Genomic DNA, 25,821 nt, shown 5'->3' on the forward strand with positions numbered 1-25,821 from the left:
CATTTCACTGTGTGACGTGAACGGTGTGTTCTTTTGATGTCTCTGTACTGGTGACTCTTCTGTGGTGATTTGGGAAGACGACTAGTTAAGGCTTTATTTAACACTGGTCACTGGGCTTGCTTCTCTTGGGCATTGAGGCTTCTGACTTAATTACCTTCTGTCCTGTTTCACAGATTTGGCTCTCAGCACATGCAAATTGCTTCTCGTGTTTTTTTCTGAACACTCTAGGAGAAATTTGCACTGATGGCTCAGAAGGCTTACGTCATGGAGAGTATGACCTACCTCACAGCAGGGATGCTGGACCAACCGGGCTTTCCCGACTGCTCCATCGAGGCGGCCATGGTGAAGGTAACCCCGGCATAGCCAGAGAGCTGGTGCTGGAGGGAGGCTTGGGAAAGCTCCCTCACTGTGACCTTTCAAGCCCATGCTGTTGCCTGTCATCTTCCTCCTGTCATTGATCCAGTATTTGCGATACACTTGCCCTGTGTAGCACTCCAGGGATAGGCAAGCAGTGGGGAGCAGCAGTGGGGAAGTGTCTGGTGAGCCAGTGGATCAGCAGTTTATAGCAGAAGGAGACCGTTATGATAACATCCTTTTAGAGTAATAACATTGCAGCTGCCTTGCTTGAGAAAGACTTCTTTTTTCCTTAGTTTATGGCCTTCCTACTTTCTGGTATCAAAACTTTGTCTTAAAAACTAAGCATATGGCAGGACGTGGTGGCTTACGTCTGTAATCCCAGCACTTTGGGAGGCCAAGGTGGGTGGATCACCTGAGGTCTGGAGTTCGAGACCAGCCTGGCCAACATGGTAAAGCCCCATCTCTACTAAAAACGCAAAAAATTAGCCAGGCGTGGTGGCAGGCACCTGTAACCCCAGCTACTTGGGAGGCTGAGGCAGGAGAATCACTTGAACCCGGGGAGGGTGGTGGAGGTTGCCAAGATTGTGCCATTGCACACTAGCCTGGGCAACAAGAGCAAAACTCCATCTCAAAAAAAAAAAAAGAAAAAGTATATGAGTCTGGGCAACATGGTGAAACCCCATCTCTACAAAAAATACAAAAATTAGCTGGCATGGTGGCACATGCCTGTAGTCCCAACTACCTGAGAGGCTGAGGTGGGAAGAGCATCTTACTTGGTTGAAGTAGATAATAGAGTTTGCTTTTGTTTTGTTCAGGGTAGAGGGTGTCATTTTTTAGCTGTAATAAAAAAGATGGCCACCCTTTGGGGGACCCTACTTTGTTCCCCCAACAATTGTTTTTAAGCTGATCTCTGGAATTGAGCTCTTGAGAGAAATGGTGAGAGGTATGGCAGCTTACAGAAGCAAACGTCCTGGTGTGGGCAGGAGAGTCTACCTAAAAGGTTGGGATCCTGAAGTGGCAAGGTCCCTGAAAAAATAAAAAATAATAATAATAATAATAAAAGGTTGGGCATCTTGGGCCGTGTTTGAGTCTTTTCTAGGTGCAGGCTGTGTACTGGGTGCATTTGCATGTGTTTTATCATCTCGTTTTCTTGTCACCCTTGAGCAGTGACCACAGACGTTAGTTTGCTGTAGCCAGCTTCTTCCAGATACTAAACCTAGGGCTAAATATGGCAGTTTGTCTGCCCCCAAGGCACTTACAGTGTGCACAGACAGAAAGAAGTCACAGCCGCTGGGACTGGGCAGGAACAGGTCAGGTTTTCTCGGGAGGGGGAGATCTTAGGTGGGTTTTAAAGGAACAGGAGCTAAGCCAGGTGCAGATAGGATGAAGGTGGGCCCAGAGGTACAGAAGGTCACGGTGGGGTGGGGAACACAAGCTGGCCAGTGTGGTCAAGGAAGGCAAAGGACTTGTCCACATCACCCCTCAAGTCCCTCCCTGGCCGATCTCCTCCCCAAACCCTGGTGCCTCCCATGGCTCCCCAGCCACCCAGCTCCCTGCAGCGTAGGTCTTCCTTTTGGAAAGGATTCGGTGTGACACCCCACAGGTGTTCAGCTCCGAAGCTGCCTGGCAGTGTGTGAGTGAGGCGCTGCAGATCCTCGGGGGCTTGGGCTACACGAAGGACTATCCGTACGAGCGCATACTGCGTGACACCCGCATCCTCCTCATCTTTGAGGTGAGTGGCCCCGCCACCAGCTAACCTGTGCTCCACCCCCAGGACCCTGCCTGGTCCTGAAGATGCTGCTCAGGGCCTCACAGAGGCCCCCGCGGCCCAGGGCTGGGTCTCATGCTCTCAATGGCTCTCAAGGGCTCTCCTAGCCCTGGCACGTCTCGTTCCTGATTGCTGCCCTCCATGAAGTCACAAGCCTGAGGAGTCAGTTCAGTTAGCATGTGCCTGGTGGCAGGGGAGGGAATTGGGGCCACAGAGATGTTTTTGGGTGCTGTGTTCTGATTGTGTAGCAGGGCCGACCAAGGGGAATGACAGAGTGCAAGTACACAAAGAGGCAGGGAGCGGGCGTCCTCCAGAGGCAGCCAGAGTTTTGTGAAGCATGCCCTTAGGGGCAGAAAAAAAAGGGCTTTGACCAGGGCCGGGGGGAGGGCAGTTTGTCCCTGAGGGCAGGGTAATAGAGCATGCCAGGCCCAGATGGGACTGATCATCAAGGTGAATGAAGAGAGAGTGAAGGGCTTTCTGGGAGCAGCAGTCAGTCCTGCCAGGTGGGCTGGGGCAGGTAGTGGGTTTGGGGGTGTTGAAGAAGGTACACGGGAAGGCTAAAAAAGTAGCCAGAGTGTGGAGGACCTTGACTGACAGCAGAGGAATTTGGAAGCCATAAAACATCTGTAAGCAGGGCATTATTTGGTTGTATCTGTATTGTGGGAAATTCCCCCAGGGGCTCAGCAAGTGCCGGACATATGGATGGGGCTCATGTGGAGAGTGAGTTACAGGGATGAGGCCAGAGGCCAGGGGCTCTCCTGCTGGGAGGGAGAGGCTAGACCTAAGAGAGCATAGCAGGATGGGTGGGATGTGATGGTGGGCATGGGTATACAGGAGGCAGCCTGAGACAGGGAGAGGGTTTGGGCCTGAGCAGCAGGTCTGGTAATGAGGGGACATGATCAGCCTCCGGGAGTGTAGTCTTGTCTCCTGGGCCGTCCTGTCCAGTGGGAAGCCTCCTTGGCTGCTTTTGTTCCCGGCCTGTCCATTGGGTTCCAGCCATCTCCACTGTTGTAGTGGACATACGGGGCAGGGGCCAGCCTGAGGGCACTGGAGTGGTCTCAGCCTTGCAAAGGGCCTTCTCCAAATGCCCTTCCCTCAGCCCGGGAGGGCTGGAGTTCTCCAGGACTGGGGTGGTCAGCAGGGTTCAGGAAGCCCTCGAGGCCTTGGAAGAACACAGGGCTCTCAATGTGGGGTGGTACCTCCTGTCTGGAGCCTGCTCGGAGCTGGGTGGTTCTGCCAGGAGGCCTCTGCAGTCCCCCCTTTTCCTGTAGGGAGTCCTGCTGTCCGTGTTTTCAGCCTGGCTGCAGAGGACAGTCCTCAGTCCCTGGTGCTGGCTGTGTAGCCTGGGTCAGGCCCCTGCACCTGACGCACATCTCCATTGTGCAGAGTGGGCAGAAGCCCACCGGCCTCTCACTGATCAGAATCATGGGTTGGGGGAGTGGGGAGCATGTGGCCCTCTGGGTGTTGACACCTGGCACTGAGGAGCTTCTAGCTGCCACTCAGCAATTTGTGGCTTCTGTTAGGAATCTGGCCTCCACCTGGAGCCAGCAATGTCTGTCCAGCACTGGCTGAGCCCCAGGCATCAGCACCCCTTACCACCCAGGGAAAGTTGGTTTCCATTTTAAAGAGGACCTGGAGACTTGGAGAAAGGCTTGACACGTGAAGCTGGTCACCGAGCAGTAGAGGGTCCCAGCGGGAGCCCATGGCCATCTGGTCACCTCCTCCTCATCCCTGTGTACTCTCTGAGCCCTGGTCAGAGCCCTGTTCCCAGCTACTTCAGGAGCAGTGGCTTCTGTGGCATGGGCAAGCAGGCAGTGGCTGGGCCTACCCAGCACATGTGGCACTACCATGGCTGCCTGGCTGGGGGGCAGCCTTTGACCTCTACACTACTGGCCACAGGGAACCAATGAGATTCTCCGGATGTACATCGCCCTGACGGGTCTGCAGCATGCTGGCCGCATCCTGACTGCCAGGATCCGGTAAGTACCATTGTCACTGTGTGCTTCTCAGAGCCTATACCTGCCCAGCAGGGGCCAGTCCAGGGCAGTGGGAGGAAAGAGCTGCCTTGACCTCGAGTGGGGGCATGGGGGTGTGGCGCAGCCTTGTGGAGGGGACCTTCCCCTGTGGTAGTTGGGGGCTTGTTGCCCAGGGAAGCCCTCGCTGCCCTGCCCTTATGGCCACACTACCCTACAGCTCCAATGTGAACACCGTATCCCTGCTCTGGTCCCTCACACTGGAGGCAGCTGGTTTTTCAGAATCTGAAGAATGACAGGTGTCCCCTTAAAGGTGCCAGGCCTCACAGCCAACATAAGACCAGTGTTTTTCTTCTCTGCCCTTCTTCCCCTCCTGCCCCCCTCCACCCCCATCCTAGGGGCACAGCAATCCCAAATCACTGCTGGAGACTAAGTACAGGTTGCTGGTAGCATTTTGTCTCCTTCACAGGAGACAGCTGCTGGGAAGCTGGCTGTGACTCCACCCCTTACATGTGTGGCTCCCTTGAGGCGACTAGGTGCTCTCCGGCAGGTGGTTTGGTTGAGGGGTTCAGCCTGTAGCCAGGGGCCCGGCATATCCAGGCCAGGGAGGGGCACGGAGCTTCTGGGTGCCAAGTGGGCCGTGTTGCTGGACAGTGAGAGCCAGCAGTGAGGCCTCCAGTCACAGGACCATGGACTTTCTGCAGTGAGTTTAAACAGGCCAAAGTGACCACAGTCATGGAGACCGTTGGCCGGAAGCTTCGGGACTCCCTGGGCCGAACTGTGGACCTGGGACTGACAGGCAACCATGGAGTTGTGCACCCCAGTCTTGCGGTAAGTGGGCCCAACACGCATACCCCCTACTTCAGTGCCCTTCTGCCAGATCTCATGGCAGAAAAGATCTCACTGTGGGGGGTCTGGGCTCCTCCAGGGGAGGCTGGGGAACACCAGCTAGTCCATGACACCCTGGATTGCCTCCCTCAGATGGGGCATCTTTGCCTGGTACCCGGACTGTGGGACAGGACAGGGCACTGTAGGGATGAGGTGCTGAACTGACTCCTGTCTTGGTTAATAGGACAGTGCCAACAAGTTTGAGGAGAACACCTACTACTTTGGCCAGACCGTGGAGACACTGCTGCTCCGCTTTGGCAAGGTAACCAGGCCCTCCCAGGCCTGGGTCGCAACCGGTCCCCCAATTTGGCCAGCATTCATGAGACTACTTTTTGTCAAGCATCCTTTGGGACCAGGCCTAGAACAGAAATCTTGATGGCCCTGGAGGGATGAGGTGGTGAGGTCAGGCTGACTTTGTCAGCCTGTCCTGGGGCCCACTTAGCTACTTGGAGGGGCACCCTTGCTGGGTGAGTTTTCTGCAGTGTTTTTCTGTGCACCTTTCAGGTAGAGAGGCTCCCTAGAATCGGGAGGGCAGCCCCACCTGGGGCCTGAATCTAGGGACCTGATTGGTGGGGCCCTTGCTGCTGAAGGTGACAGTAGCACAGCAAGCACTGGCTTCTGGTCTCAGCCAAGTTTCTGGGACCAGGTCTTGCCTTAACCTCCTCCCTGAATCTAGAGATCAAAGAGAAGGGAAAACAGAAGGTGGCTGGGAGCCGTTCTCCCATGACCTGAAGGGAAAGGCTTTATTGGCTCCACTTTCTCAAGGAACACAGGAAACTAAGACAGGCAGAGATGCAGCCCAGGGAGGGACCGTGTGGGGGACTGGTCTAGGTAGTGAGTCCCCACTCAGAGCCTCTGTGATCCCAGACAATCATGGAGGAGCAGCTGGTGCTGAAGCGGGTGGCCAACATCCTCATCAACCTCTATGGCATGACGGCTGTGCTGTCACGGGCCAGCCGCTCCATCCGCATCGGGCTACGCAACCACGACCATGAGGTGAGTCCAGCCTAGCCTCACACAGGGCCTGGCTGCTGGCATCTGTCTTGCTGCACTTTAATGAAGTTAATTGTTGAGGAGGGTGTGGGTGGGTGTGGGGGAGGGCTGGGCCAGTTGAGGGGGTATCCACAGGTCCTGCAGGGAGAGGCTGTGGGGGAGGCTGTGCAAGTTCACCATGCGGTGGCTGTGGGAGGGTCTGTGCTGTTCAGGAGATGGGGCCATTCCTTTTCTTCTTCCTGCCTGAGAGAAGAGGCGGGTGAGTGACAGGGGTTCCCAATCCCAGTGCCCTGACCCCTAGCAAGGGGCAGACCCTGCACATTGCCCACTCTGCTGGGGGGAGGCGGGTGCAGTGTCTGAGGACCCACTGTGTACCAGGATCTCTGCCTGCACTTCCCAGAGTGCCTGCAGATACCAGGATTGTGACATCTGCCTCTCAGAGGAAACAGGCTCAGAGATATTAAGTCACTTGCTGTTGGGGAAAGGCTGTTGGGTCAGGGCTGGAATTAGAACCTGAGACGGGGTGACTCCTGAGCCAGGCCTTTTCACCCCTGCCATGCTACCCAGTTTGGCTGATAGGCTGGGTTTTTGAAGCTCAGAGGTCAGATTCCAGGAATTTGGGCATATCTTTTCTGTCCTTGGTTCTGGCAGGTTCTCTTGGCCAACACCTTCTGCGTGGAAGCTTACTTCCAGAATATCTTCATCCTCTCTCAGCTGGACAAGTGTGAGTGGCATGTCTTGGGGGAGGGAAGGAAGGGCCCACTTCTAGGCCCCTATTGAGGGTGAGCTGTTTCTGGACCCTGTCAAGCTCCCAGAGCCTGCTGGCTACTCACAGACCTTTGCCTTGAGTGAGGGCCCGGGTAGGCCTGGGCTTAGCTGCAGCAGTGCCCGCCAGGCACTGTAGGTGCAAACCTGCCCCATTCACGAAGGTAGTTGTATTTATTTATATTTATTTATTTTGAGATGGAGTTTCGCTCTTGTTGCCCAAGCTGGAGTGTAATGGTGCAATCTCGGCTCCCTGCAAACTCCACCTCCTCAGTTCAAGCGATTCTTCTGCCCCAGCCTCCCAAGTAGCTGGGATTACAGGTGCACACCACCACGCCCAGCTAATTTTTTGTATTTTTAGTAGAAACAGAGTTTCAACATGTTAGCCAGACTGGTCTCGAACTCCTGACCTCAGATGATCTGCCTGCCTCAGCCTCCCAAAATGCTGGGATTACAGGCATGAACCACCGCGCCCTGCCTGCCAAGGCAGTTTTAGATTGAGCAAGTGCAGAGCCCTTTGTGCAGGACCCCTGGCATCTGCCCAGCATGCCTGGCTGTATTCTTTTTTTTTTTTTTGGAGACATAGTCTCACTTTGTCACCCAGGCTGGAATGCAGTGGCACGATCTTGGCTCACTGCAACCTCCACCTCCTGGGTTCAAGCAATACTTGTGCCTCAGCCTCCTGAGTAGTTGGGATTACAGGCATGCACCACCATGCCCAGCTAATATTTGTATTTTTAGTAGAAGCAGGGTTTCACCATGTTGGCCAGGCTGGTCTCCAACTCCTAACCTCAGGTGATCCGCCTACTTGGCTTCCCAAAGTGCTGGGATTACAGGCGTGAGCCACTGTGCCCGGCCCTGGCTGTATTCTCGAAGCTGTCTGGGGAAGGCTTACGAACGGAGGAGCGCCAGGTTGTACCTGATTCTGGATACAGCATTTTACCTGCCCCTTTACCCACTGCGACCCATCCAAAATGACCTTGCAGTGCCCTGCAGAGGTCTCAGGCCTTGGCCTAGAGAACAGAGGGCTTTGCTCGTGCTCCCTGGTCTGTCTGCAGTGCTCTTCCTCTTCTATAGCCACTTGACCACATCTGGGAATGCCCAGCTCAGTCTACCTCTGACCCTCACAGTCCTGTTGGCCTGAGGCTCTGGATCAGTGTCCCTGCAGAGCCCAGTCCTGTTGCCAAGTGACGGGGGTAGGCGCCAGCACTGTGGCACTCGCTGAGAGTGGCATATGATTTTTTGCAGGTCCTAGCCCTGGGGGTAGCCCAGACCACCCCCCCGCCCCCAGTGCTGACAGGTTATGTGCTGTGGAGGATGCTGAAATGGTTTCTCCTCCAGTGGGCTGGAATCACAGATGGGCTGTTTATGGAGCAAGTGCCGGCTCCACCCCACGAGATCTGGGGCTTAGAAATGAGCAGGATGAGTCCTTTGTAACTGAGAATGAAGCTGTGCCCTTCTCTCCCTACAGCCCTGAATCACTTGCTGGGGGTTTGGAGGACGGGGTCACCCTTAGGGCTGCTTCATGGTGGGTGGGCTGACTTTGTGGAAAAATGCCCCCACTTCAGCCATGTTTGTCTTATCACAATGCAGAAGGATCACCCACCATCTTTCCTTTTCCTTCCCAGATGCTCCAGAAAACCTAGATGAGCAGATTAAGAAAGTGTCCCAGCAGATCCTTGAGAAGCGAGCCTATATCTGTGCCCACCCTCTGGACAGGACATGCTGAGGCAGGGGAGAGTGTCCCCTGCTGCTGCCCGCCCCCACCCATGGCCCGTTGCTGGATGACTGTCACTCTTTTTTCAGAAGGTGTTACAACTTGGCATTATCACGGGTTGAGCCATTTGTTCCCTGTCTGCACCTGAAGGGTTGTCTCCTGGCCTGGGAGAGCCTCTTCCAGGTTTCGACCTGCAGGAGTGCTCTCTAACAGGACCATCACAGCTTCTGAACTGAGCCGGAGAGAGAGAATGGAATTGCTGACCTCTGGAACTGGCGGGTATTCTGGTCATTGAGGATACACCATAGTGGAAACTGGGGCTTGCGCTGCTGCCTCCAGGGCGTGAGGTGGGTGGGGACCTGTGTCAGGTGTGGATAGCCATTTCTGCTCAACCACACATTCTCTAAGAAACAGCTTGAAAGCTGTGTCTGGGTCATTCATTTAAACTAGAAGCAGAGGCACTTAAAACATGTACCAGGAACCATTTAACGAAGAATATAAAATGTCACAATCTGTGTACTCTTAGCCTTTGCTGTACTTGTCACACTGTTCCTCAGAACCAGCATTTAATGGGTGACAGCAGGACCCTGAGAACCACCCTTTGTTGATGGCCTCGGGTCCCCTTTGTCCTCACTCTGCAAGGAGGGCCCAGAACGCTAAGGAGCAGACACAGTGCAGTCCACAATGCCTTGGGGTTAGAGAATGTGTGGTTGAGCAGAAATGGCTATCCACACCTGACACAGGTCCCCACCCACCTCACGCCCTGGAGGCAGCAGCGCAAGCCCCAGTTTCCACTATGGTGTATCCTCAATGACCAGAATACCCGCCAGTTCCAGAGGTCAGCAATTCCATTCTCTCTCTCCGGCTCAGTTCAGAAGCTGTGATGGTCCTGTTAGAGAGCACTCCTGCAGGTCGAAACCTGGAAGAGGCTTAGTTTTTATCCTCCTCAGGAGATAGGGAGGCTGCCTCAGCTGAGGTACCCACCTAGGGACTTTAATTTCTTTACAAAACTGGCCTCTACTCTTGAGGAGAGGATGAATGGTATCTCCAGGCTGTCCCAGCAGGTCTTTGCATTTCTCCAGCCTCCCTTTTACTGGCGCTTGCAAGATACACTGGGTCCCAGCGTGCTCACTGTGGTGGACTTTAAGCTTTGGTATGGTCCTTGGGTGGTCTGGAGCTCTAAAATGCCTATGGTGGACATTCCCTTGAGCACAGAGAAAGCGGCCAGCTCTTTTTCCTCCAAGTATATTCCCAATTTACTGTGATGCTGGAAATAGGCAAGGAGGAGATTGGGAACTTGGAGAGCTGAGCTGGCTGAGCGGGGCTGGCCTGAGCATTGTGCCAGGGGTTTGGTAACTAGTTTTTAAAACGGGAAAGTTTCTAAATATTGTGACCATGTAAATAACCTCTCAGTGAAACCTAAAGTTCTGTTTTGTTAATGATAGCAAGGAAGCATTTTGCACAAAATGAAGCATGCATACCTCTGGACAAAAGGCTGCTTGGACTTTCTTTGCACAGGGGAAGTTTGGGGAGGGGCTGTCAGACCCACCCCACTTCCAGGCAGACCTCTGGAAGGGGGCTTCACTCTAGGCTGGTGGTGTGTAAGGCCTTGGTCAGCAGCAAATTCTCCATTCATCCATCTGGGTTGAAAAGGCCTAGCGACCAGTTCAAGCCTGTCCCTCTCATCTGTAGTTGCTAACTTTTCTTAAGCATGTTGTGGGAAGAGGAGACCCCAGCATGTGTTTCTTAAATGATTTCACCAGTGAAACCCCCAGGAGACTTTTGCTGGGAAGGCTGGCAGTGGAGCTCACTAGGAAGCATTCTTACCAAGGAAAAGCCTTGTGTTCTTAGGCTAGACAGCTCTCCTAGCTGGAGCCTCCTTGAGAGCCACAGCAGTAACTGTGGGCCTGAGACATGCCCACAGAGAGCAGGTCTCTTCAGGCAGCCTGGGAGATCTAGGGCCTACTGGGGAGGGAGGGAGCGAAGTCTAGGCAAATGGAGAAAGTGACATTTTGGCAAACTTGTTAGCACTTCCATGGAGCTGTGATCAGCTGTCCTTAAGAGTCGAGAAGGAAAGCAAGCCGTCATTTTCACCTGACCTAGTTTTCTGGGAGAGGTTTCTCTGGCAGACCTTGTTGTTAGATAGGTTCATGTCTCGTTCTCCCTGAACAAAGGTTCTGGCTCTGTTAACTGACAAGTTTGGATTCTATGTTAACCTCTAGATGATCCTGAGAGCAATTTTCATAAGCAGGGATAAAGAGGAAGAGGACTTGGAGGGACTGGTGTAGGAAGACCTACGTTTCCTGTCTCCGCCTTTCCCCCACAGGAAGAACTGTCAGTATCTTTGCAGCTGGAAGGTCCCAGTAAAGCCCAGAGCCTCTGCCCTCAGCTCTTGGCTGGACACCTAGAGATCAGTCATGGGTAATAGTGTTGAAGCTCAGGAAGCCTTTAGACCTGTCTTCCAACTTTATAGCCAAGAAACCAGGCCCAGGGCATGAAGGGATTTGCCTGAAGTCACACAAATGCCACACTTAGGACTAGAATCCTGGTCTGAGTTCCAGCCCAACATTCAATCTCTTCTATCAGACCCGTTCTGCATCTTGATTTTTTTAGCATAGAAAGTTTGATTGATAGCGTAAACAAAATGGATACCACTGAAGATGCAGAGTGGCACAGAGCTCCTGCCTGCCCACGGCATCAGGAGGCCCAGCTTGGCAAAGCCTTGCCTGTTACCTGTTACAGGAGTTGGTGCAGGCGAAGGGGGCAGCTTGAGGAAAGGTGGTGGCTTCTTGTACAGATCAAAGTCCACGTGGTGCCTGTCCCAGCTCCACCGGTCTCGATCCAACACAGGCTCCAGTACATTAGCAAACAGGGAGTTTTCCTTCCACTCCTAAATTGGGGGAGTAAGTAAATCAGGAGAAAGGTCCCTGTGGACACCCCACCTGAGACCCTGCTCTTCCCTGTGGACCTCATTCAGCTCTTTGATGGGTGGCAGCTTGAGATCCTGAAAGCTGCCTTCAGTGTCGCTCTGAAGACCTGTCACTTGGAATCCCCTGGCTGTGAGCCAGGCTTGGCGGGATTTCTTCTGGGCTTTCTTCTCCTCTTCCTTCAAGTCCAGGGGCTCCACCATGGCTGAGAGGTAATCCTGTGAGTACGTGAATCTCTTTCTTGGCTCCTAGAAATGGGGGCAGACAGGTTGGGGTAGAAGGGCTGATAGCAATCTTGGATTTCTTGTAGGAATCAGAAACAGCTGGGGGCATAATCATAGTTCCTGATGACGTAAATAGTGCATTGAGAGGAAATGACTGTGCAGCAGCCCTGTAAGGGTCATATTATTGTCCCCTTTGATGGGAGAAGCCGTTTCCTGAAGTTAATGTGTGCTGGAAACCTAACCCATGGCTTTCCCTTCTGTTGGTAGCTGCCTTCATAAGCAGCAATCATAAAGTGTACCCCAGAGGTAAGGATGCTACAGTTGTTCTCCTTCATGTACATCTGAGCTTCCATTGAGGATCTCGGGCTCACCCTCAGTCTAGAGGATTCTCATTTAGTGTGGAATAGAACACTTCTCAACATCTGAGCCTTGTCTACTTCCCCTAGCATGATTGGCTTTCATCTGTACACCTGAGATCCCCCGCTGACCTCCAGGCAGGTGTGGTCAGAGTAAAGAATTCACGGGATTTGCCAGCTGCCATCATCCTGTCTGGGTCTCTCACCTTGGCCATCTCTTGATACAGCTGCTTCTTGGCAAGCTCTGTAGAATTCATGGTCTGGATACTATAGTTGTAGACGGCCTTGTTGGCAGGGGCTGAAATTTTAATCACCTTCGCCACGGACTTTGGAGGCTTCTTGCTGACCTGGTAGGCTTCTGTGATGTTTTTCTGAAGAAAGAGACACCAGTCACTACCCACACCAGGTCATCCTCACCCCCAACTGCCAGCTCATAGGCAGTGAGATGATCTCTGGGACATAGCTGTGGTGCAGGTATTGATTGATTCTTCAATACTGGTGCTGTTATTTCATTGTAGAACCAGGGCAAAGGGCCACTAGTCCAACCTCTCACTATCCAAAATGGAATTTAAGAGGACCAAAAAATTGAGACCCTTAAGATCACTGTAACTGGAACACACATCATGTGACCACTCATCTCCCAACCAGCTTGTGATAAAGACAGAATTTCTGTCTCACATGGTCAGAAGTAGGAGAGTGTGGATGGGATATTACAACCTAAAGCAGCAAGGACTGCCGTCCTTGACCGTGGTTAACTGTCAAGTGTGCGTAAGGAGCATGACCCTCATTCTCTCCAGCAGGCCCAGTATGGAAATGGGAAATCTTCCCTGAACAGAGGGAAATATGATGGTCTGTTGGCTTTCTTTGTGAATGAAAATAGAAATGTGGAAGGAGATAAAAGAACACAGAAGGCTGGAGGGAAAGGTGGCTGGGACCCAAAACAAGGGAGAACTGGGAAAAGTTACCACTCTAAATTGTTGGGCACTGTGCAGTGTTTCGTATGCATATTTCACAGTAACCTTCAGCAAAATACCATCTTTTACCTTTAAAAATCTTTTTTTTTTTTTTTGAGACAGAGTCTCGCTCTGTCGCCCAGGCTGGAGTGCAGTGGCCAGATCTCAGCTCACTGTAAGCTCCGCCTCCCGGGTTCACGCCATTCTCCTGCCTCAGCCTCCCGAGTAGCTGGGACTACAGGCGCCCGCCACCTCGCCCGGCTAGTTTTTTGTATTTTTTTAGTAGAGACGGGGTTTCACCGTGTTAGCCAGGATGGTCTCGATCTCCTGACCTCGTGATCCACCCGTCTCGGCCTCCCAAAGTGCTGGGATTACAGGCTTGAGCCACTGCGCCCGGCCGGCTAAAAATCTTTTTAGCACAAGATGGTGACCTTAGCTCAAATACAGTGGCTTGACTTTTGAATCATTGAGGAATTTCTGCACAAGAATGCAGAATAATCAGGGGAGGACAAAATCTGCGATTCACACACATGAAAGAACAGACTGTCCAGGCAATAGGGATGCAAGGCAAAGACAGGTCTAGGTCCTCAGACTTTGGAGCACCTGCGAGAAGATTATGCTAGGGATGCCACGTAAAGCAAGGATCCTGTCATGGCCCACACGGAACTTCAATCAATATTTCTTGATGTGTCGAGTCTTTTTAGTTGTCCTTAGGTGGGGAGTTGATCTGAGTTTCTCAGTCTGCCATTCCTAGAAGTCCCTGATCCTTCCAAATCCTAGAATTGGTGAATTACAACCTAGGGGGACAGATTCTGCTTTCCGTGTTACTCCTTTCTTAAAATTTGAAGTTGAAATTCTGAACTAATGCTTGTTAGAGGGAAAGCAAACAGTGTTCCGTAGTTCTTCTGGGTGCCTGAGATTCTCTGCCAAGGGGTGACACCTGCAGGATAATTTGGACTCAGAGCAAAAGTCGATGCTAGAGAAGTACGTAACAGTATTAAAAAAGGCCACAGACTGAACAACTGAAGCTAAATTATTGGAAAAGATGAGCTAAGAATTTAACATAAGAAATTATTTTAAAATAAGAGTGAAGATAGCAATATGAAGCAGAAGTAAGACTAAAAGAAAAAGTATTGAGTATGAAAATAGTTGAAATAGAAGACAAGAGAAAGATATATTGCAGAAGTGATACTGTTGTAGAACGAATGAATGAACTGGAAGATCCACTTGAGATATGCTGTCAGAAAGCAGTCCTGTATAAAAAGATAAAATTAGAAACTGAGCATAGAGGATGGAAATAACATCCCAATAACAGAAGAAGGAGGGGAAAAGTGAGAACAAGAAAATTTGAAGAAATAATGAATGTCAGAAAAGACAAAACTTCCAAGCCTGAGTACACTGTTAATAGTGGGATTTAAGCAAACAAATACAAAGATAAACTCTCAAAGCTTCTAGAGGAAAAGAGCAGGCCACCTGTAAAGAAAAAAGTATCACTTGTGATCAGATCCACAACAGCAACAAGGTAAATTAACTTCAACCTAGAATTTCATATCCAGGCAACCTCATTGTGAGGGCATATGCTTAGGTTTACAAGGCCTTAGGTTTTATACAAAACCCTCCTTTAAAAACTCTTGGGGCCGGGTGTGATGGCTTACGCCTGTAATCCCAGTACTTTGGGAGGCTGAGGCAGGCAGATATCTGAGGTCAGGAGTTCGAGACCAGCTTGGCCAACATAGTGAAACCCTTTCCATACTAAAAAATACAAAAATTAGCTGGGCATGGTGGCACATGCCTGTAGTCCCAGCCACTTGAGGCAAGAGAATTGCTTGAACCCAGGAGGTGGAGGTTGCATTAAGCTGAGATCATGCCGCTCTACTCTAGCCTGGGTGACAGAGCGAGACTCCATCTCAGAAAAACAAACAAAACTCATGGGAAAAAATTCAAAATGGAGGAGGAACATGCAGGAGGATTCAAGGTTAGCAAGTAATGTCCAGTATCCTAGTAAAGTTGTCTTAAAAGGACTAGGAAAAAGTAAAATTTCAGAGCCAGAAACTGAAATTCTAGAGACTATAAAAGGGATGGTGTTGTATGGGTAGGAGATGAGATAAGAGGGATGAGAATGTACTATTTGTCTTACAAAGGGAATATAGTTTTATGAGTTTAACAATTGAGTTTAACAGTTCAGTAGGAATGCCTAACCATATGGTCTTCAGGATAACCACCTTAAAAACAAAGATAGAATGTATAACAAGTCCACAGAAGAAAACTTGATCTACCCAAAGAACACAGGAATGGAGGGTTTAAAAGTAGATTAGGTGGCAAAAATGCCTCATCTAACAGTAATTAGTGTTAAGGTTGCCAATTAAAGAATCTCAGATTGGATTTTTTTTTTTTTTTTTTTTGAGACAGAGTTTCGCTCTTGTTGCCCAGGCTGGAGTGGAATGGCGCGATCTTGGCTCACTCTAACCTCCGTCTTCCAAGATGAAGTGATTATCCTGCCTCGGCCTCCTAAGTAGCTGGGATTACAGGCGTGTGCCACCACGCCTGGCTAATTTCGTATTTTTAGTAGAGATGGGATTTCACCATGTTCAGGCCGATCTTGAACGCCTGACCTCAAGAGATCCACCCACTTCAGCCTCCCAAAGTGCTGGGATTACAGGTGTGAGCCACCACACCCAGCCTGGATTTTTTTTAAAGCTAACAATATGCTATCTACAAAACTTTCAACACAAAGATACAGGTTTGACAGCTAAAGGGAGACAGCATATACACTAGGCAAAAAGGCATCAGAAAACAAAGACAAAAAAGCTGTGTGGCATTCTTAATATCTGCTGAAACAATTCAAGTTAATCTATCAAAAGGGGCAAAAGGATATTGTATATTGAGGACAACAAAAAGGTATAACTTGTAAATATATATGCACCTAGCAATATAGTCTCAAAATATATTAAGAAACAACTGACAGGATTACAAGAAGAAACAGACATCTATCATCACTGGAGAGCAACCAAGGCAACCAGGATTTGAGAGGCCAAGAATTTGGAGAAAAGGGAAATAATGGTGGTTCCATTTTCTTTTTGCAGTTTTTTCTCAAGGGATTTACTGACTACTAAGTTGCACATGGATAAGGCAGAAATAAGAATGTCAGCAGAAAAAGAAGCTAAGAAGGTATTTTAGAAAATGTTGCATTGCTAGGGAAACAAAATTGGATTTCAAAATTGGAAATTGTGCCAAGGAGGAAAGGCCCTGGTACCTCTAGGCCTCCAGTTTAGAATTCAGAAAATCTGTGCTTTAGGAGTAAGGGCAAGCCTGACTCTGATTAAGGAGATTTATCTGCCCTCTGTCTCCTGCTATATCATCTGTGGAATAAGACATCAAGAGTCTCTACAGTTTTCAATACACTCTTTACCATTTAACAAAAAATAACAGACATGCCAGGAAACAGGATGAAAAGATGGAAACCAAGAAAAAAGAGAGACAATAGAAACAGACCCGAGGTAATCCAGATATTGGAAGTATCAGACAAGAACATTAAACTAGTCTGGACATGGTGGCTCATGCTTGTAATTGCAGCACTTTGGGAGGCCGAGATGGGTGAATCACCTGAGGTGAGGAGTTAGAGACCAGCCTAACCAACATGGTGAGACCCTGTTTGTACTAAATATACAGAAATTAGCTGGGCGTGGCAGTAGGTAGTCCCAGCTACTCGGAAGGCTGAGGCAGGGAGAATTGCTTGAACCCAGGAGGCGGAGGTTGCAGTGAGCCAACTGCACTCTAGCCTGGGCGACAGAGCGAGACTCTATCTCAAAAAAAAAAAAAAATTATTATTATTATGATTAATCAAAATAAATGAAAATGAGAATTTCACCAGACACCTGGAACCTATAGGAAAGGTAAATGGAAATCATAGAATTAAAGAAATCATCATTAAAGTTAAGATCCAGTGGATGGGTTTAATTGCAGCTTGGACACAGTGTTGGGGAAAAGCTGAATGTTGGGGAAAAAGGCTGAGACAGGGCTTGCTTGCATGTCTGACATAATGTAAAAGAGTCTTGGAACATGTCTGGGATCGAGGGTCTAAAACCCCTTGTGGCCTTTGGATCACCAAGCTCTGTGCCAAAGGGTGGAAGGCTGCCCTGCTGCGCCACAATCAACCCAGGGCACAAGCCACAAGGGCGTGGCTTGGATGGAATCCAGGGCTCAGGTCATAAAACCCCTCGTGGCCTCTGGGATGTGTCTAGACTTGCTGGCTTCTTGCTTCTAGCACTCAGCCTCATAGGTTGATTGTATCTTAAACTAGAAGAACATGTTTCCCATTATCTTAAGTAGCAGAACATGTTCCATATGCTTCAGAGGAAATGCTAAACCATCACTGCTATAGATCATGCACTTGATACACTGCTTTCTTTCAACCCCCACATCCTCACCACCTGCTTCTTTGATCACCAGTAAGTAGTGTAGGCTTCCAGCGCTCAGGGCCTTCACAGCCTCCATACTAGTGTTGGCCCCTGGTCCCATTTTATGTACTCTGGTCTCATTCCTTTGACTTGCCGGACTTCCTAGCCCCCATCGCCTGGTGTTGGGTCTGATCACCCCAACATTCCTGGCGCCCAATGTGAGGTGATGAAGACCCCGGCGAAGGAATGCTAGATGTGTGAAAGCGGAGGATGCATCATCAGAGGACACCTAAGGACGACTGAAAGAAGCTCAGGAAAGCTGAGGGCTCAGAAGAACCAGGGTAACAATGGGACAAAGTGAAAGCAAACATTCTGCTTATTTGAATTTCTTAAGGCATTTATTACGAAGAGGAGGAGTGAAAGTACTCAGAATTTGTTATCACTCTTTAGTACAGTAGAACAGTTTTGCCCATGGTTTCTAGAACAAGGGACCATGGAGTTGGATGAATGGGAGAGAATTGGCAGAGATTTTAAAAAGGGATATAAAGATGGAGCAAAAATTCCAGTTTCTGTTTGGTCAATGTGGGCGCTAATAAAGGCAGCTCTTGAGCCATTTCAAACAGATAAAGCAGATTCAGATGAGGAAGAGGAGGATGAGTGTGAAAAACTAACTTCAGATTCTGAATGCGAGGAGCAAAAAACCAGAAGAGGTTTATGAAAAGAAGGAGAAACTGAAAAAGGTATATTTTACTAGCTCGTCAGCTCTGCCTGCTGAATTAAGTGAATGGTCACCTCCTCCCTCTCCCCTTAATGAAAATGAATTAGCTGAAAAACTTACTGCTCCTGTAGTTACAACATTAAAACATGGAGCAATTGATGGTGCTATACAAAATTCTATTCAAAAAGCTAGAGCTGAGGGAGACCTTGAAACATGGCAATTTCCGGTTACTATAACCCAGGAAGGAGGACAGAATATAGCCAATTGGACCACTTTTCCTTATAAGTTATTAAATTTAAGGAAGCCATTAGTCAATATGGGCCAAATTCTCCTTTTGTGCAAACTTTATTTAAAAATGTGGCTCTTGATAATAGGTTAATACCGTATGATTGGGATACTTTAACAAAATCTGTTCTCACTCTATCTCAGTATTTACAGTTTAAAACTTGGTGGGCTGATGAAGCTCAGACTCAGGCAAGGGAAAACACAAGTGAAGCCACCTGTGCCTGTTTCCTTTGAACAGTTAATGGGAATTGGCCCTAATTGGGGTCGATTAGAAAATCAATCAGTACTGGAGGATGTCGCCATTGTTCAGTTGCACACTCTGTGCTTACGGGCATGGGAGAGGATAAATGTTACAGGGAAAAATATCCTTCTTTTAGTTCTGTCTGACAGGGACCTAAAGAACCATATATTGATTTTATTGCTCGGCTCCAAGAGGCTGTGTATAAAACCATAACCGATGAACAGCTCAGGATGTTGCAATACAGCTTCTTACATACAATAATGCTAATGCAGTGTCAGACTGCTATTAGACCCCTGACAGGGAAGCCTCATTTAGCTGAATATATTAAGGCTTCTGATGGCATTGGAGGTAACTTACATAAGGCTACTCTTTTAGCTCAGGCTATGGCTGGATTGAAAGCAGGAAAGAATATGCCCCGTTTCTCAGGCTCTTATTTCAATTGTGGGCAATTTGGACACACACAAAAAAGGAATGTAGAAAAGGAAATCAAAAGGCAAAAACTACCATCAATCAACAGAAAAGTCCCAGTGTATGCCCCCAGTGTGAGAAAGGCAATCACTGGACAAATCAGTGTCATTCTAAATTTAGCAAAGAGGGACAACCTCTTTCAGGAAACGGGAAGAGGGGCCCGCCTCAGGTCCCTCAACAAACCGAGGCATATCCAGCACAGCCAGTGCCCTTCCAAACACACAACAATTGTCCCCTGCCACAGTAGGCAGTGCTGCTATAAACCTCTGCAGCACAATTCCCATCTCCTTACTTCCTGCGGAGCCACCAAAGAAGGTCCCCACAGGCATTAGGGGACCCTTACCCTCAGGAACAGTCGGTCTATTACTTGGTCTAGTTTAAGAGGTGTCACTGTGCATACGGGAATAATTGACTCTGATTATACCAGAGAAATTCAATTAGTTGGCTGGGCATGGTGGCTCACGCCTGTAATCCCAGCACTTTGGGAGGCCGAGGTGGGCGGATCACGAGGTACAGAGATCGAGACCATCCTGGCTAACACGGTGAAACCCCGCCTCTACTAAAAATACAAAAAAATTATTCAAGGTCAGGAGATCAAGACCAACCTGGCTAACACAATGAAACCCCGTCTCTACTAAAAAATACAAAAAACTAGCCGGGCGAGGTGGTGGGCACCTGTAGTCCCAGCTACTTGGGAGGGTGAGGCAGGAGAATGGCGTGAATCCGGGAGGCAGAGCTTGCAGTGAGCTGAGATCTGGCCACTGCACTCCAGCCTGCGTGACAGAGCAAGACTCCGTCTCAAAAAAAAAAAAATTATTCAGACGTGGTGGTGGGTACCTGTAGTCCCAGGTCTTAGGGAGGCTGAGGCAGAAGACTGGTGTGAACCCAGGAGGCAGAGCTTGCAGTGAGCTGAGATCACGCCACTGCACTCCAGCCTGGGCAACAGAGCAAGGCTTCGTCTCAAAAAAAAAAAAAAAAAAGAAATTCAATTAGTTATTAGTTCTTCAACTCCATGGTCCGCCTCCCGAGGAGAAAGAATTGCTTAGTTATTGTTGTTACCTTACACAAAACTAGGAAGCAGCACAATGAAAAGAACAGGCTTTGGTAGTACTAATCAAGCAGGAAAGGCTGTATATTGGGTTAATCAAGTGTCTGACAGAAGACCTATTTGTATAGTAACTATTCAGGAAAAGGATTTTGGAAGGACTAGTAGATATTGGAGCTGATGTCTCTATTACAGCTTTAAATCAATGGCCCCAACATTGGCCCAAACAAAAGACTTCCATGGGTATTGTTGGCATAGGGACTCCTTCAGAAGTTTTTCGAAGTTCCTTGATTTTACCATGTCAAGGGCCGGATGGCCAGGAAGGAACAATTCAACCTATTATTACACCTATTCCTGTCAATTTATGGGGTAGAGACTTATTGCAACAATGGGGTGCCTACCAAACATCTGAAGATCTGTCATGAGCCACAGCATCTAGTGCACCCACCTGTACAGTGCAAATTGAAGGTTTAAGGATTGCTTTTTTGCTATACTGTTGCACAAGAAGGATAAGCCTCGATTTGCTTTCTCTGTGCCTTCTGTTAGAAGGGGCCTGTTTCTTATTATCAGTGGAAAGTTTTACCCCATGGTAATTAACCAAAGAGGCAGAAGCTGAGTTACAGCTTGTAGAACAAATGCTTCAGCAATGGTATGCCTCCCAGCTACAGCAACAAAAGTTTTTGCTTCTGTTTTGCTAGATTTACTAACGTGGGGTTGAGGGTATGCTAGTGTTTTTGCAGGACATGAACAAACCGTATGGGTGCCCTCGAGATGTGTATGACCATGGAATGGGAGACTGGAGGGACCCATGGATCCCAACCATGGACTGGGTTCCCCCAGTACAAGCCATGGGCCAGTTGAATCTGAATGCGAAGATGGAACAAGGACCGACTGGAATCACACTGACATCAACCCCCGTAACATGGGGACAGATCAAGAAAACCACACAGGAAGCTGAGAAACTGCTGGAGCACCAGGGTTTCACCTTTTGCTGGAACTCAGAGGTACAATAGATGCTTAACGGACCAATGCTTTCTGACTGAGCTCCTCTCTACCCTGAATACAAGAGACCCTAATAGGCAGGAATATCATCGTCCCTATTCAGCATGAAGAAGTTGCAGAAGACGGACCTTCATCCTTCTGCAACCCTTAGGATTAAGGGTCCTCTTGTAAAAGGGAAAGGAGAAATATGTAAGAAGCATTCAAACCAGAGTGACTGCATTTTGAATAAGGGCTAAGAAAACTGAAGCTGAATCACTAACCGGCAATTAAGGGCGGCACAGCCTGCAACTGCCTTGCTCAATTAATTTAAAAACAAAAAGAGGACCTTTTGGATTCAAAGTTGTGTTCAGCCACCTTTTATGCTAGCAATAGGGAATGCTACTCTTAAACGCATTCTGGAGGGCAAAGATGAAAATCTCACCCTTGATACTGTAAAACTAAAAGAGTAGCTTTTTGAAGCCTGTCAGACTCACTTAGCCCTGCTCCCTGGAACTGATATTTTGAACAAGACAGCCAATGGGTTGTCCACAATCCTCTTAAATGGATGAAGGCCATTGAAAGCTCTACAGTTGCAGATTTTGTTCTAATAATTATGTGTTTGTGCTGTCTCCTTTTAGTCTGCAGATGCAGAAGCCACCTCTGGAGAGAAAGCTGCCGTCGAGAACAAGCAATGATAGCTGTGGCGGTTTTACAAAAAAGAAAAGAGGGCATGTTGGGGAAAAGCTGAGTGTTGGGAAAAAGGCTGAGGCTGGACTTGCATGTCTGATATATTGTAAAAGAGTCTTGGAACATGTCTGGGGTCCAGGGTCTAAAACCCCTCATGGCCTTTGGAACACCAAGCTCTGTGCCAAAGGGTGGAAGGCAGCCCTGCCGCACCATAATCTGAGCCCAGGGCATAAAACTCCTCATGGCGCCAGGCGTGGTGGCTCACGCCTGTTATCCCAGCACTTTGGGAGGCTGAGGAGGGCGGATCACAAGGTCAGGAGATCGAGACCATCCTGGCGAACACAGTGAAACCCCATCTCTACTAAAAATACAAAAAAATTAGCTGGGTGTGGTGGCAGGTGCCTGTAGTCCCAGCTTCTAGGGAGGCTGAGGCAGGAGAATGGTGTGAACCCGGGAGGCAGCGGAGCTTGCAGTGAGCTGAGATCGCACCACTGCACTCCAGCCTGGGCAACAGAGCAAGACTCCGTCTCAAAAAAAAACAAAAAACAAAAAAAAAACCCCAAAACTCCTCGTGGCTTGGATGGAATCCAGGGCTCAGGGCGTAAAACCCCTCGTGGCCTCTGGAATGTGTCTAGACTTGCTGGCTCCTTGCTTCTAGCACTCCCAGGCTCATAGATCGATTGTATCTTTTTTTTTTTTTGAGACGGAGTTTTGCTCTTGTTGCCCAGGCTGGAGTGCAATAGCGTGATCTCGGCTCACCACAACCTCCGCCCCCTGGGTTCAAGTGATTCTCCTGCCTCAGCCTCCCAAGTAGCTGGGATTACAGTCATGCACCACCATGCCCGGCTCATTTTGTAATTTTTTTAGCAGAGACACGGTTTCTCCATGTCAGGCTAGTCGCGAACTCCTGACCTCAGGTGATCCACCAGCCTCGGCCTCCCAAAGTGCTGGGATTACAAGTGTGAGCCACTGCGCCCAACTGATTGTATCTTAAACTAGAAGAACATGTTTACTATTATCTCAAGTAGCAGAACATTTTCCATTTGCTTCAAAGAAAATGCTAAAGTGTCATAGCTGTAGATCATGCGCTGATACACTGCTTTCTTTCAACCCCCACATCCTCACCACCTGCTTCTTTGATCACCAATAAATAATGTGGGCTTCCAGAACTCGGGGCCTTCACAGCCTCCATATTAGCGTTGGCCCCCTGGCCCCACTTTATGCACTCTTATCTCATTCCTTTATGAGAATGACAACTCTGCTGGACTTTGTGGCCCCCACGGCCTGGTGTTGGGTCTGATAACCCCAACACACAGCAGGGGATACGATTAGTGATGTAGCAAAACAGCAGTCTCCAACCTTTTTGGCACCAGGGATTGGTTTCGTGGAAGACAATTTTTCCATGGCCAGTGGGAGAAGGTTGTATGGGCATGGTTTGGGGATGAAACTGTTCCACCTCAGCTCATCAGGCATTGGTTAGAGTCTCATAAGGAACATGCAACCTAGATCCCTTGCATGTTCAATTCACAATAGCATTCACACTCCTATGAGAATCTAATGTCGCCACTGATGTGACAGGAGGCGGAGCTCAGGTGGTAATGCTCACTTGCCCACTGCTCACCTTCTGTTGTGCCACCCAGTTTCTAACAGGCCTCAAACTGCTACTGGTCCATAGCCTGGGTGTTGGGGACCCCTGCATCAGAAGATATATTGGTTGAAAATAATCAGATTGAAGGACAAAAAGGAGAAAAAAAGACTGTAAAATAAAAAGTGTGAGATGTATAAATAATATCAGATGCAGATCATGGTGAAAATATCTAACATTGGAGTCCCAGGAGGAGAGGGAGAGAAGATGAATATAAGTAATATCTGAAGAGAAATACTGTCTTAGAACTTTTAAAACTTAAGCTACAGATTTAACAAGTTCTAGAAACCCATGGCAGGTTAAATACAAAGAAAAACATGCCTATGAGCATCACAATAAAACTGCCGAAAACCAAAGAAAAGAAAAAAAATTTAAGCAGCCAGAGACAGCCAAATTATCTTCAAAAGAACAAGACTGGTTGGCAGCTGATCAACAGAAACAATGGAAGTCAGAGGACAAGGGAATGATTTCTTTAAAGTGTTAATAACTGCCAAGCTAGAATTCTAAACCCAGGAAAAATACCCAAAAAATCTAACCACAGAAAAATTAATTGGTATTCACAAATATTTCTCAACACTGAAACAATGAAAAGACAAGTCACAGACTGGGAAAAGAGACACATCTAACAACTCATACTTGAATAACAGTAAAACACTGTCAATCAGAAAAATACAACTAGATTTATTTTAAATGGAGAAAATATATACATTTGAACAAGCACTTTATAAAAGGAGATATCCAAATAGCCAATCATATGTGAAAAGGTGCTCAACATTATTCAGAGAGAGAGATATTAAAGCCTGAATGTGGCTGGGCATGGTGGCTCATGCCTGTAATCCCAGCACTTTGGGAGGCTGAGGCAGGTGAATCACCTGAGGTCAGGAGTTCAAGACCAGCCTGGCCAATATGGTGAAACCCTGTCTCTACTAAAAGTACAAAAATTAGCCAGGCATGGTGGCACACACCTGTAGTCCCAGCCACTCAGGAGGCTGAGGCAGGGAGAATTGCTTAAACCTGGGAGGCGGAGGTTGCAGTGAGCTGAGATCACACCACTGCACTCCAGCCTGGGTGACAGGGCAAGATGCTCTCTCAAAAACAACAAGAAACCTGAATGTAATACCAGTACACCTCACCTGAGCAGCGAACATAAAACCAAATCTAGACCAAATCTAGCCACACATGCATGATGATTATACATGAAGAAGTGAGATTTTTCCCAGGAATCCAAGGCTGGTTTAATATGCAAATATGAAATAATGTAGTATACCATATGAATAATGAACAAAAACCACATGATCACAATATTTGCATTCAACAAAAGCATTTTTTTTTGTTAAATGCATCTATTTTCACAAAATTTTCACAATTTAATTTAAAAAATGCATATATTGTAAAAACATGTATATATAATGTGGAAAAAGCATTTAACAAATATCCAACACCTATTCATACTGAACTCTCAACAAACTAAGATTAGAAGGGAACTTCCTTGACCTGATAAAGGGCATCTCTCAAAAATCTGCAGTTAATGTCCAACTTAATGGTAAAAGCCTGAATACTTTAACCCCAAGATCACAAGCAAGACAAGCATGCCTGCTCTCACCACTCCTCTTCAACACTGCACTTTATACCGGACATTCTAGACAATGCAAAGGGAGAAACAGAGGGAAAGACAAAGAGAAGGAAGAAAAGAGTAAGGAAAGCAAGTGTTACAGACTGAATGTCTTCACACTCAAATTCCTCTATTGAAGCTTTAACCTCCAGCCTGGCTCTATTTGGAGTAGGGAAGTAATTAAGGTTAAATGAGGTCATAAGGTTGGGCCCAGATCTGATAGGATTAGTGTCTTTGTAAGAAGAGACATTAGAGGATGGGCGAGGTGGCTCACACCTGTAATTCCAGCACTTTGGTAAGCCAAGGCGGGCAGATCACAAGGTCAGGAGATCGAGACCAGCATGGCCAACATGGCAAAACCCTGTCTCTACTAAAAATACAAAAATTAGCTGGGTGAGGTGGTGTGTGCTTGTCATCCCAGCTACTCGGGAGGCTGAGGCAGGAGAATGGCTTGAACCCGGGAGGCGGAGATTGCAGTGAGCCAAGATTGCGCCATTGCACCCCAGCTTGGCAACAAAGCGAGACTCTGTCTAAAAAAAAAAAAAAAAAAAAAAAAAGAGAGAGAGACATTAGAGATCTCTCCTTTCTCTCCACACACAACAAAGAGATTATATGAGTACACAGCAAGATGGTGGCCACCTAACCTACAAGCCAAGAGAAAAGGCCTCAGAATTAAACCGACCTTGCCGGACTCTTAGTTTTAGACGTTCCAGCCTCCAGAATAGTGAGGAAATAATTTTCTGTTGTTTGAACCTCCGAGCTTATGACAGCCCAGGCAGAAGGAAAGGAAGGAAGGAAGGAAGAGTATCCAGATTGGAAAG

The 25,821-nt window shown here is 48.3% G+C and overlaps 2 protein-coding genes across 5 annotated transcripts in view; one reads left to right on the forward strand and one right to left on the reverse strand.

The window, feature by feature from the left end:
* Positions 1–8,986, forward strand: part of ACAD9 (acyl-CoA dehydrogenase family member 9) — a 35,636-nt gene extending 26,650 nt beyond the window's left edge. For all 4 annotated transcript variants that reach the window (XM_025374986.1, XM_025374987.1, XM_025374988.1 and 1 more), the window contains 8 exons: positions 229–348; positions 1,961–2,089; positions 4,025–4,104; positions 4,803–4,929; positions 5,171–5,248; positions 5,854–5,982; positions 6,631–6,703; positions 8,373–8,986. In XM_025374986.1, the coding sequence (XP_025230771.1) occupies positions 229–348; positions 1,961–2,089; positions 4,025–4,104; positions 4,803–4,929; positions 5,171–5,248; positions 5,854–5,982; positions 6,631–6,703; positions 8,373–8,473 (837 nt within the window). In that variant the 3' untranslated portion in view covers positions 8,474–8,986. The remainder of the gene's footprint in view (positions 1–228; positions 349–1,960; positions 2,090–4,024; positions 4,105–4,802; positions 4,930–5,170; positions 5,249–5,853; positions 5,983–6,630; positions 6,704–8,372) is intronic.
* KIAA1257 (KIAA1257 ortholog) overlaps positions 6,024–25,821 on the reverse strand; it is a 75,668-nt gene continuing 55,870 nt past the window's right edge. Inside the window, exons 13-17 of the mRNA XM_025374985.1 lie at positions 12,175–12,339; positions 11,430–11,636; positions 11,195–11,351; positions 6,144–6,222; positions 6,024–6,087 (exon numbers count right to left, since the gene is read on the reverse strand). Coding sequence (XP_025230770.1) covers positions 6,188–6,222; positions 11,195–11,351; positions 11,430–11,636; positions 12,175–12,339 — 564 coding nt within the window. The 3' untranslated portion in view covers positions 6,024–6,087; positions 6,144–6,187. The remainder of the gene's footprint in view (positions 6,088–6,143; positions 6,223–11,194; positions 11,352–11,429; positions 11,637–12,174; positions 12,340–25,821) is intronic.

Source organism: Theropithecus gelada, chromosome 2, assembly GCF_003255815.1.
Source record: "Theropithecus gelada isolate Dixy chromosome 2, Tgel_1.0, whole genome shotgun sequence".
Lineage (NCBI taxonomy): Eukaryota > Metazoa > Chordata > Mammalia > Primates > Cercopithecidae > Theropithecus > Theropithecus gelada.